The sequence below is a fragment of the Chiroxiphia lanceolata genome, chromosome Z, assembly GCF_009829145.1.
Source record: "Chiroxiphia lanceolata isolate bChiLan1 chromosome Z, bChiLan1.pri, whole genome shotgun sequence".
Taxonomy (NCBI): Eukaryota; Metazoa; Chordata; class Aves; order Passeriformes; family Pipridae; genus Chiroxiphia; species Chiroxiphia lanceolata.
This window is the reverse complement of record NC_045671.1, coordinates 46,807,019-46,819,590: the sequence shown is the minus strand read 5'-3', so window position 1 is coordinate 46,819,590 and position 12,572 is coordinate 46,807,019. Positions and strand designations below refer to the sequence as shown.

The 12,572-nt window shown below is 41.2% G+C and overlaps 1 protein-coding gene across 6 annotated transcripts in view; it reads right to left on the bottom strand.

Moving 5' to 3' along the window:
- EFNA5 (ephrin A5) overlaps nucleotides 1-12,572 on the bottom strand; it is a 218,424-nt gene that overhangs the window by 157,550 nt on the left and 48,302 nt on the right. The window contains exon 1 of one of the 6 annotated variants that reach the window (XM_032675814.1): nucleotides 12,358-12,411. The exons of the other annotated variants lie outside the window; for them this stretch is intronic. Within the exon in view, the coding sequence (XP_032531705.1) occupies nucleotides 12,358-12,395 (38 nt within the window). The 5' untranslated portion in view covers nucleotides 12,396-12,411. Of the gene's footprint in view, nucleotides 1-12,357; nucleotides 12,412-12,572 lie in introns of those variants that run through there. 6 annotated transcript variants of the gene reach the window in all.

Genomic DNA, 12,572 nt, shown 5'->3' with positions numbered 1-12,572 from the left:
TTCGGACCCATATAAGAGAGTAGTCAGCACTATGGCTCTGTAAACACTGATCTTTGTACTTTTCTTCAAGGGTTTGTTTCGCCAAACTCTTTTATGAAGCTTTCCAAAGGCACTATATGCCTTTGCTAACTTGTTGTCTATCTCTCCATCAATCTTAGTGAAACATTATTTACAGGATGGATTCTAAAGAAAAAAGGTCTCTGCAGATGCCCTTATATCCCAAGCTTAAGAACTCTCTCATAATGCAATTGGTACAAATCTCTAAAAATATGTTACCCTACAAGGTCTTTTTTCTTTAAAATGTATCTTCCTCAACCTGGTCACCAGCACAATCAAAACACAAACCCAAGCTGGTCAAAAACAGGACAGCAAACAGCGGTAGCACCTTGGAGGAGCATCAGGAACAGAAATCTGTCAATTTGTACCTGCAGTCTTGCAGATGTGGAGAAAGCAGTGTTACGCTCTGCTTGACTGCACAGCAGGCGAGCTCTCCCTTCATTTTTTTGCCCTGTTGTGTTGCCCTACTCTTATAAGCACAAAAGGCTCATGAGACAGGACAAGATTTTGGAGTTGGGGAGACTGAGGGAGGGAGACAATCTTATGCAGATTTTTCTTCTTTTACAAGTGACACTCAAGTTCTCCCTATATTCATACTTCCCTTATCCTGTTTTCACTGCACTGACACTAATCCGCCTTGAAATTGGCTGATTCTGTCCAAGCCATGTTTACATGGAAGCAAGTTTCATCTGATTGTCCCCATTCAGAGACCAGTTTCTGCTCTGTGGCAGGAGAGATTATTAAAAAACATATATTATGAGTACATGCTTTAAAGTGACTCAACTTGGAAAGATAACTGTATTATGTCAGCCTTCCACTCCCTAGGTCACAGAGAGGGAGATGTAGCCGTAAAAATCTCAGATGGAAATTGCTTTCTAAATATATTATCCTCCATAAAAGCCATTTACCAACTGCTAGTACGCACAAGACAAAGGAAAAAGATAAAAAGTGCATGTAACACGACAGAGTAGGGAGTGGTGTGGAGGACTCATTTGCATTATCACACTGAACATTAACCACAAGAAGGAAAAAACCAAATGCTCCCTGTTTTACACAAACATCAATTACATCTAGTAATTTCACTGATCACTCCTATGAAGCACTAATGCATACACCATTCTGGTTTTTATGGCACAGGCAGTGTTTCATTGTCTGTCTCTGCATCACAATTCCCCTTTGTTTGAGGGAGAAGGGGGAAAAATTTTCTCCTATGATCAGTAACATCTGCAGCTTCACATAAGGCCTTAAGATTACAGCACCTAAACATCCTAGCTTATTTCATGGCAGAGAACACATGATCATAGAATCATTAAGGTTGGAAAAGGCTTCTAAGATCATCTAGTCCAACCATTAACCCAGCACACCACCATACCACTAAACCCTGACTGCCACATCCACAGGCCTTCTGAACTCTTCCAGGGATGGTGATTTCACCCCCTCTCTGGACAGGCTGTTTCAATGCCTGACCAGCTTTTCAGGGAAGAAATTATCTCTCATACCCAATCTAAACCTCCTCTAACATAACTTGAGGCCTACTCTTGTCCTATTCATTGTTACTTGGGAGAAGAGACCGATCCCCTCCTCACTCCAGCCTCCTCTCAGGTAGTTGTAGGGAATGATGAGATCCCATTTGAGCCTTTTTTTCCCCAGCCTAACCACACCCAGCTCCCTCAGCTGCTCCACTCTTCCCCAACTCTGCTGCCCTTCTCTGGACACACTGCAGCACTTCAATATCCTTCTCGTAGTGAAGGGTCCAAAACTGAACACAGAATTTGAGATGTGGCTCCAACAATGCTGAGTACAGGGGGAACAGTCACTGCTCTGGTCCGGCTGGCCCCATTATTTCTGATCCACGCCAGGATGCCCTTGGCCTTCTTGGCCACCTCAGCACATTCTGGCTCATGTTGAGCTGGTGTCAACCAGCACCTCCAGGTCCCTTTCCACCAGGCAGCTTTCCAGCCACTCTTCCCTCAGCCTGTAGCACTGTATGAGGTTGTTATGACTCAAGGGCAGGACCCAACACTTGTCCTTGTTAAACCCCCTAACAACTGTCCTCAGCCCATTGATCCTGCCTGTCTGGATCCCTCTGCAGAGCCTTCTTACCTCCAGCAGATCTAAACTTCCATCCAACTTGTTGTCTGTCATCTGCAAACTGAGTGTGCACTCAATCCCATCATCTAGATCATGATAAAAATATAAAACAGGACTGGCCCAAACACTGAGCCCTGGGGAATGCAATTACCCAACCCATAGACTACCACTTCCCTGGGCCTGGCCATCCAGCCAGTTCTTAACTGGCCATCCAGCCAGACAAGAGTGCACCTGTCCAAGCCATAAGCAAACAGTTTTTCCGGGCAAATGCTGTGAGGGATGGTGTCAAGTGCTTTACTAAAGTCCAGGCAGTCAACACCCACAGACTTTTCCTCATCCACCAAGCTGGTCCCACTGTCATAGGAGACTAAGCCAAGCAGGAGCTGCCCTTCATAAACCTGTGCTGGCTGGCCCTGATCCCCTGGTTCTCCTGCAAGTGCTGTGTGATGGCACTCAAAACCATCTGGTCCATGAATTTTATATAAACACCCTTCAGTGCAAAAAACCCACACTTTTCCACCTAGGGTTTGAATAACACTTTCATGCTTTACAAGAACTTCAGCAGAAGAAAGGAGAGGCAATTCTTCCATTTTTTGAGCAAGAAGTCCTTTGCTTTTGTTTCCTCATTATCATTTAAAACATTCTAAAATGACCAGCCTTTAACTCCTTGTTTATTCATTGTTTCAGCAAGTGCTGCTAATCTGAAGAGAGCAGGATTTAATTCCAAATGCCACCAGTCACCTTTGCTGGGGGTCATCCCCAGCAACGCGTGTCCAGTAAATAAGCTAATAATTGTATTGTCTTTCCCTGTTGCTAACTACCAATTTCCTAGACCTATGAGCTAAGTCAGAAAAAAAAGAAGTGTTACTGGTTTGTTTCTCACTCATTCATCTTTCTTATACAAAAAAGAGGAAAGACACCAGCCACACAGGAGAGAATGTTAATCTAGGTCTTCCTTTATGCTACATTTCAAATTACACCTAAATTGCTGTAATTTTCAATTCCAAATAAAAGGTACACAAAATAAAAAAATAACTATTCTTTTATGAGTTCAAAAGCTTTTCCTTTATGAGTTCAAAAGCTTTTCAGCCTCCTAAGCTACAGAGCTGATAATTCTATCACAAAAAAAAAAAAAAAATAAATCTGTAGTTGCTACAGCAGCACCTTGAATTCATAAAGATAAACAAAGCCATCAGTTGGCTACATACACATGCACTGTACTCCTGCCCAGGTAGACTTGCTCAGTTCAGTAAAATGGACAAATCTAGAGCAGATTCTCACCAAATTCTGGAATAACAACCATAAACTAGAGATGGAAAACATACAGCAAAGTCCAAATCCTGATAATGACTGTAATTAAGATGATGTAGAGAGGTTGAGGTACTTACTATTTATTCCCTGCCTCCAAAGAGATATTACCTAAAATTATCCAAGAGGTCCTTACAGACAATGGAGACAGAGGCAAACGTTAACTTGTCAAAAGGTCAGCAACAGACACTTCTGACTCATCTGTAAATGGGAACCAAATATACTCTTGTCCACTGAGGACTAGAAAAACAGATATTACCCACCCACAAAAGGCCTCAGGGAATAAATACATTTGGCAATAACCATACACTTCATCAAGACTAAAAAAATAATCAGACACAAACTGCAGATTGTTACCAATCCCTAAATATATATTTGAGCTTCAAAAATGCAAACAGAATTTGACCCATCTCCTGGAATGGATTTCTTCTCCAAAATCTTTAACTCTAAGGGTAACACTGAGAAGGATGTGATCCTTGAAGTACTTGAAGAAATACATTAAAATACCTGTTCGATAAAGAAAATTTATAGCTTAGTGTCAAATATCCATGTCCCAGGGCTCTCTTTGCAAGTGTGAGTACAATTTATGCTACACAAACAAATCTACTGAGGAGATAGCTACAGCTCCTTTACCATTAGCAATGGACTCAAAAAAAACCCCTATTACCAAAAGCCGAAATTAAATGTGGTCTCATTTTTAGCTCCCATAATAAATTGCTACTTTCTAAAATAGATGTCAGCACGTAAATTACACAGTTGTGCACACTTTCTCATCTAGATCAAGAGTCAATTAAATGGCAACACAGCTAAGACTATTCCTCCAATACCTCAATATTTTAAAGGACTGTCACTTAAGTATACAAAGCGACTCAGTCTGCACACCACATGCACACAGTTCTTACTGGTTTCCAGTTACAGACAGCAATGGGGAGTGTATCACTGCCTGTCTCTGTCAAGAACATGGCAAGCAGCACGGTAGGGAACCAACTAAGATGTAAGGTAAGAGGAATAACCTGCAAAAAGAGTACTGAGCATAATTAACAATCATTTAAACCACTTTGCTTCAGAGCTCCCTGGCCATTATCAAATAACACGAAGATAAAACCTCTGAAATAGATCCAAACAAGAACACGGGCAGGGGTTGAGCACTGTAATTCACCACTGCAGGCAGGCAAAAAATTACCATCTTTATAACAAAGGACTGAGGGCACTGACAGATGTCTCTGGCAAACCATGCTGGGACAGCTGAATAACAGCTGCCCGCCTGCCCCTTCATCATTGAGCAACCTTTCAGCCATCTTCATCCAGAGTTTTCAGTATACTTGTTCTCCTCAGCAGCTCAAACTAATGCACTGACTTGTAAAGGGAGAAGAGGCACATGCTATTTCCTAAGTTTTAGCACAGGTACAAAGCTGATAACCTCTGGCACAGGGCTAAGTGAACACATAACACTGTACAGGCAATAATTTTGAGTGAAGGGGTGAAGCAGGGGGAATAAGCTATTAACATCAACCAGAAATAACTGTTAGATGCCAACTCTCAGACCTCCAATCTCTGATTTTCAGGAACTGCCTGATACTCATGCTGAAGATCATCTGTCATATCGCACGTTCATTCAGGCCAACTTAGGAGCACAGGACTGCAGAATGCGAGGGGAAAGAGAAGCCGGGGCAGAAACAGAGACAACCACCCACTGGATGAAGTGAGGAATCACCCAAAATGCAAGACAAGCAATAAGTTATTAAACTTTCAGGCAGTGAAAGTTATTATCTAGTTATCAGTGGAACAACCAAGTAGTCCCCAAAGAAAGGGATTCTGACCGGCAAGCAATCCACAGATGTCTTTATTTTCTTTCTTCTTGTAAATATACATTTAAAAGGTCACCAGTGTAAGACAAGATCAGAAGAAATGGATGACTGGAAAGCAGAAAGTAAGCTTTACCTTGAGATACTTGCTATGGACTGAGAACACAGAGAAGCAGAGAAAAGCAGAGAAGCTAAGAAAAGGTATGTACATGTAGGGTGAGAGAGAAGGGAAATTTAACCTTGTGCCAAAGACTGTAATGTGATTATCTTGTAGCTGCAGGTCTTGTACCCGAAGTGACACACACATTAAGATCAGATCCCCAGTGCCCTTCTCCCTTCACAGGAAAATAAATCATCACTCAATCTCTACACAGTATTCATCTTGGTCTATCAGGCTTTCTTTTCAGATTTCTTGAGAAAGGCAAGGCTGCCTGTCCATGCCAAATCCACTCAACTAAACGCCATATATATATATATATATATTATATATATTATTAGGCATTCAATTTATAATACCAAGCAACAAGATATTAAGCATTACACGTTTAGAGGAAGCCAGAATATTAAAAAGATTTTCATCCAAAAGCTATGGATATTTGAGTGTTTAATGTTTGGAAGCTCTAGTTTGTATGAGTTTTATTGAAACACAGAAATACTTCTCTTGGCAGGATGGTACGTTTCTGCTGTAAGACAACAGAAAACCATTGGCAGGACTGGCCCCACATGATCAGCTTGCCTATCACTGACAGCAAAAAGTACACTGAATGAGGCATAACAGAGGAACTTGGCTTTAAAATTGTTGTTAGAGTTCTCTTACACAGTTGGGTGATTCTATGAATATGGTAATAACTATAACCTTTAGAATTCAAGACAGGAACAGCAGATGGAACCTAATTAAGAGGGAAAAATTATTAATTCATCTTCATGAGAAATGGGAGAGGCAACAACTCTTTGCAAATGGAGGTCCTGTGTGTCATTTAATAAATGCAGAAACAACCAACTAGACCAGGGATTCATTGAGAAATAGCTATACCCCACACAGGAAGCCAAGATCCATTACTTGCAGCTTAAGACAAGAACAGCAAACAGTGGCAGTTTCTTTCACTGTACATGGCTGCTGTGGTCTGACTACATTCTCAACTTTAGTTTATACAGAAAGACTATGCAGAAAATTATATTTCTTTCAAGTTGTTTCAGTTTACCTTCACTTTGATTTAGTGAAAATCTCTGAAAAACTTGCATTACTCTGTCCTTCTAACAAATAATGCAAGGCAGTAGACACGTGATTTTGTTAGACTGACTTTGCCTCATACAGCTCTGAGTTCAAGATGGAGTAGGAGGCAGGAAAAAGCTTTCTAACAACTCAAGAAGGAGAGATGTTCTTTCTGCTGGAGAGAAGGATCAGGAATGGGGAGAAGAGATGAGGGACATAAATATCATCTTTGAAAAAATCTAAAGAGAAAATGCAAAGTGAAGATCTTTGTTTTCTTACTAGGTTGTGCCATGTCAAGAATGGAATTCATACTATGTTTCATTTGTAAAAATGTTAAGATAATTCAAGGAGGGGAACATAATAAAAGAGCAAAAGATCTCATTCCTAACTAGGTGCCTCACATTCATCTTCTCAAAAATTAGCTGGCAGTATCTGTACCTGATCCTCTTCCCTTTTCTCATGCTTTAGCACAGAAATTAGCAAGTGTGTGGAGATACAGCTGATTTATTCCTCTTATTCCAGCAGCGCTGAGTTTACTCCTAAGGCAACTCAATGATTCAGTTGAAGTAAAAGCACGTAAAACAGGTGAGAGATGACAGCCACATAAGACCCTTCCTCCATTCCAGCCAATGTGTTTCTAATTGCCTTTTCACCAAGAGGGGGGATTAAAAACAGTGAAGCTAAATACATACACACACCCCCCCCACACACAACTTCAGCTTCTTTCTACTCAGTCCTTATCTAGGCCCATTAAACAGCATTAGCTAGAGATGAAAGGAATGTTTTGAAGGAGACAGGAATGCATTACTATACCCAGTTGGGCAAACAGTGGTGCCAGTGATACAAATCCCATAAGCTGTGCATTGTTGATACTTATTTCTACACCTACCCCTGTGATAGTAGCATAAATATAAACCACCCCCTTCACAGTAGCATAAATATACACATTTGCATTTTGTGTGCATGTGGTGTGTGCACTGTTTTCTCTCTCAGGCACGAAGTATTTTTTCTTGTCTGCCTCCTTATTGCTATAGATCCCAACTCCTGCAGAGGACTCCTCTCCTTCCCCGTCCCCTCACCAGTTCTGGCTGCCTCCCTCTCACTTACATTTTCTTTAGCTCATGAGCATAACTAGGGAAATTAGCAAACATAACTTGTTTGCTCATCCAAAAGAAATCAGAGAATCACAGTATATCCTGAGCTGGAAGGGACCCACAAGGATCACTGAGTAAAACTGCTGGCCCTGCACAGGACAGCTCCAAGAAATCACACCACGTGCCTGGTCTGCTGCTATACTTTAACAAAACCCCACTTCTATCTTTTACCAAAACAAATAGTGAGAGAGCTGCAATACACTGTGAGGGCAGAGAGAAATATGCAGTATTTTTACTTAGACAGATGTCATGGTAACAGAGACAACAACAACTGCTATGAAATGTGTTAGCTTTACCAGACACTTCAAATAAAAAAATCAAACAATTACTTGTTAAAAAAGTAGAGTAAAATTAAAAATTGGTACTGTTAATCGTGAGCAGCATACAGATAGCACACCTACTGTCTATACTGAACTGTATAGTTCAACAGCTGCCCCACTCCAGAAGACACCTGTGTTTGCCCCTAAGCGCAGCCTTTTACTGGCCTCCCATGCACAGATCCCTATGTTTCTCTGACATTTCACTGGACAGCCCTGCAATTCCATAAAAAAAACAACACATAGGAGGCACCTTATGCCACCTACAGGCTCTACTACTGCTTTCTTTCTCTGAAACTCAGTGTTCATTTAAGGCTGCCTCAGTCTGTCTTTCGCAAACTTGGCTGCAGCCAACCTTCCACTCTTTGTGCAAAAGTCTTCCCAGAGGTGTCCTGACACCAAGCTTCCTCTAACCTGCCTGTTGTTTCTCACAAAACCTAGTAGATCTCAGGGTCCATTTCTGCCGTACATTTCTCTCCTCACATTCAGCAGAACTAACTTTTCTTGGCAAACACATCCAAGCCCCAGCTAGCCCTCACTACATTGCCTTTTCTCAGGACTACTGCAAGGATTAGAGCCCATTTAACCCTTCAGGAGCCTAAGTCTCCCTTGGATCTCACTTCTCCACGGAGTTCAGATAAAGCCAGCAGGATTACTTGCTTGAGAAAGAATTAGGTGTTCAAAGACAACTGCATTATTCTTTACCATTACAGAATGACTTTGCTATTAGTCATTTCCACATAGCAGAAATCAATGAAAGCAAAATTAAGAAACACAGCTCACTTTCTTCTGTCAATTTTTTTGAGAAATTGGAGAACTTAAAGAACACTACACTAAGCCCCAGAACCTCCATTACAGAAATACACCAAATATCATTGTAGCAAGAATCATCTCTCTGAAAATCATTCTCATAGAGACTGTAGCCGGGGGGAGAGGGGGGGGGGAAGAAAACCCAAATAAGCCACCAAAGCTAGGCAATGACAGGAAGAGTGTCTGTGTAGATAGATCTCCAAATTTCAGTGGAAGCAGAGCCTCTGTGATAGTATTAGGTTTTCACAGACAGACATATATAGCTGGTGAGGTAGGTTTTACTCTAATACTGTAAGGCAGAGCCAATAATGACCTGCAGGCAACTAGCTGCAATGCCACTTATTTTGGAGACCTCAATATAAAGTGTATTATTTTGGCATCATTTCTTGTTTTGGTTTCGAGTTTTTCTGGATGAAACAGGAAGGGAACCCTTTAGCTCTTTCCTAAACATAGACTAGAGAAGTTTTCAAGTGACATGATGAATTACTTTGTTGAGTCTTACAGGCATGATAAGTAATTTTTACTTAGAAAAGAATAACCTAACTGGAGAGGCAGGAGAAAGCTGTTCTGACATGTCTGCACATCTCCAAGATAAAGTTGGGTTATCTACCCTGCTCCTGGACACTCCTCTACATAAAAGATGCTTTCAGACTTTGTAGGAAACCACATCTTAAAAATCAGCATCACCATATTTGGCAGTTGCAACATTTATATACTCCAAGAGGTCTCTGTGGAAAGGCTATTGTGATCTCATGAATTATGAGTGTTGTGGTTTTTCATCTTGAGTCATGCACTCAATGTATTTTTAATCTAAAAGGTTTTTTACATGAAGAGCTTTGTACACATGTTAACAAAACAATGTCAGCCATCCCAAAATCTATCTCCTGGACACTCTGTGATCACATTGTCTTAAGCAGACTTAAGACCCCAAAATACTTTTCTGGTCCACATAATGCATCAGGTTTCAGTACCATTTTCTCTTCTTACCTTCAAAATTATATGCCCTCTTCTTCCTGTTTGAGACACCTGAAAGCTGATGGTCCATTGACAGCTGCCTGAATTGGTTTATTCTTTGTTAACTGTTTACTTTGGATCAAATGAAAGCAAAAAGGAAATGGAAAACAGCCCCACTGGGAGAAGACGCATGTGGGACAAATTAGGAGCCACTGTAAGATTTAAAAGTCTGGGGGAAAAACAAGACTAACTGGAGGCAGCTGTCAGGATGTGGTTTTTCTGTTTATATTCTTCTCCTTCCCTCCCTTAACCCCCTAAATGGATATTATGAGATAAAGTAAGCACGTGTATGTGTGTATGCACAAGCAAGAGCAAGTGAGCAAGCAGGTAACACTGATCCCTCCTCTTCATACAGAACGCATAAGAATATAATATAAACTGTATGAGAAAGGCAACCCAGTTACAGAAATAAAAACAACTGGTAGAGCCACTTATTTCAGAAAAAACTCTTCGTCTTATTCAAGTACCATAACATGCAAAAAAAATTGCAACTTTAGAACATTAGTTTTAATTATTAAGTGAGTTATGAACTGGAACTGGCAACCTAATCCTCCACTTCAGTTTTGTAAATGGCAGTCCTTTTGCTGGATCAAACTTTCCTTGTATTCCGTCATGCACCTCCCCCTCTAAAAACCAAACCAACAACTGTTAACAAGGACCACTGCCACATACAAAAGAAGAGTTGCTTTTTCAGAAGCAAACCCAAACCCTAAAACCAGAAACTTCTGCAGTGTGAGGCTTAAATTTAACATGAGTAAGTAGTGCGTAATTTCATCCCCTAGAGGAACTCATCCCTTTCACATCTTCTCATGACTATCTCCCCACTTACTCCTTCACATAATGTTCAACAGCTATTGTTAACTAATAGCTAAAGCGGTACTCCTGGAGATAAGAGACTCCCATCCCTTATCATATATTTTCACTTTCATGTAAAATTAGCTCAGGTCATTTTAAGGTGGGATGAACACCAAAGTCGAAGATAATGGAAGAGAAGACAGAAGGAATCAATGAATGGGACACAGCACAGGCTCTTCCAAACCACTGAGCAACTGACAATCTCCAGTTCCTCCAAAGATAGTTCTGCCTCTTCTCATTTTTATTATTCACCTCTTCTCTGCCTCTTCTTGTCTCTCCCTTCATGCTTATTCCACCTAAGCAGTCATAAATGAAAAGGAAAATATATGGATTTTAAACTTCCAGGCAAATCACAATTGCTTAGAAACCAAATTACACAAGAGCCAAAGAAGTCCTCTTTGCTCCTCCTGTTCCTTTTAAGAAGGAATATATCAGAAAAGTGGATCTGATTCCATGGGTGCTCAACACATTTAGAGACAAAAGAGAATAAAAAGTTTTAAGTGCAATCACAGAAAAACAAAACACAAGTGCCTGGTCAAAGCTGACAGATGCAATCAAGACTGGTTTTCCTTTAGCTGTTCAAACAGTTTGACTTTCCCTGCTGGGCAAATGAATCAGACATAGCTTAGTGGTAGGCATGTGCTTTTGACAGTATAGCTTTTCTGTGTAATTATGAGCTTTGGTCCTAGTTTGCCAAATTATTATTATTGCATTAAGCTCCTCAACAGGTGATGCTAGCAAAAACAATACTATAACAATACGCCTTTCTGCACTCTAACGGTCACATAAAAGTAGGCTCTAAGTTTGCTGTGACCAGGTTTCCAGTCATATGCACACACAAAAAACCAAAGATGGTTCTGTCCTTCAGTGTCACTGGCAAAAAGTTCTAAATCCAGTATTCCCAACAGCAAGGTATGTGGGACCCCAGTGTTGTGCTCCAGATTAAGCTATAACTGGCCAGAGTGGTTGCATTTTTTATTTAAGACTTTCTAAAAGCCTTTTGGTTTGCTATAACCTCTAATTAGTGTCTGGAGAAAGAGTCACACACTCTTCTCTAAGAGAAATTCTTTTTAATTTAGTGAGAAAAAACAAGGTATTTCGGCAAAAGGTTTTTACAGGAGAAAAATACAACCAAGAAAGCATTTCACTAAAACATTTAGCGCAAAAACCCATTCCACAGGAAACACCCACTAAAACAATCCATATACCAGCTTTAGTAAAACACAATTCATTGGTTTTAAGCCACCCACAAGAGAAGGAAAAGACTAAAAGAAAACAGATTAAAAGGAATAAAGAAAGACAGAAGAAAGAGAGAAGAAGAGAGAGAAAGCACAGAATAGTTACTGACAAGATTTGATGGTTTGCATGGTGCTGGCTGGAGAGGGAGAAGAGGGAAGAGAGAGGAGGAAAAAAGGGTTACCGACTCAGATGGATCAGGCTGCAAGAGGGAAGGAAAGGGAGAGAGAGGGACTGCATGGAGCCTCGTGTATTAGAGTTCAGTTTTCCCTCCCCGGCAGGATATCCTGTCAGGACCTTCCAGGCCCGACTGAGATTTGCTGTAGCCAGCCACGGGCTGCAGGGGTGTGGTGTGGGCGGGCTACCAGGCTGCTCTGCCTTGACTGACAGCCCGGCTGCAGGGCCCGCAGCTCTGCCGTGTGCTCTGCGTGGGCAGCGGGCCTTGCCCTCCAGCTCTGCCCTGTGCCCTCAGCACAGGCCTGATGTGCAGACCTTACCGTGGACCTACAGGTCTGGGCCCAGCCTTTCCCCACATACACACACACTCACAGTGAATTTGGTTCTGACCCATATCAATAATTCGGTGAGATATGGATCTAGGATCTCAAAACCAGTCAGAGGCTGCTCTTCTCTGTGTGTTATGGATTGTGATTAAATATATTCTCATCTCTTTGGGAAAAAATGATCATGAACCTTTCAGTTCAGTCCTTAA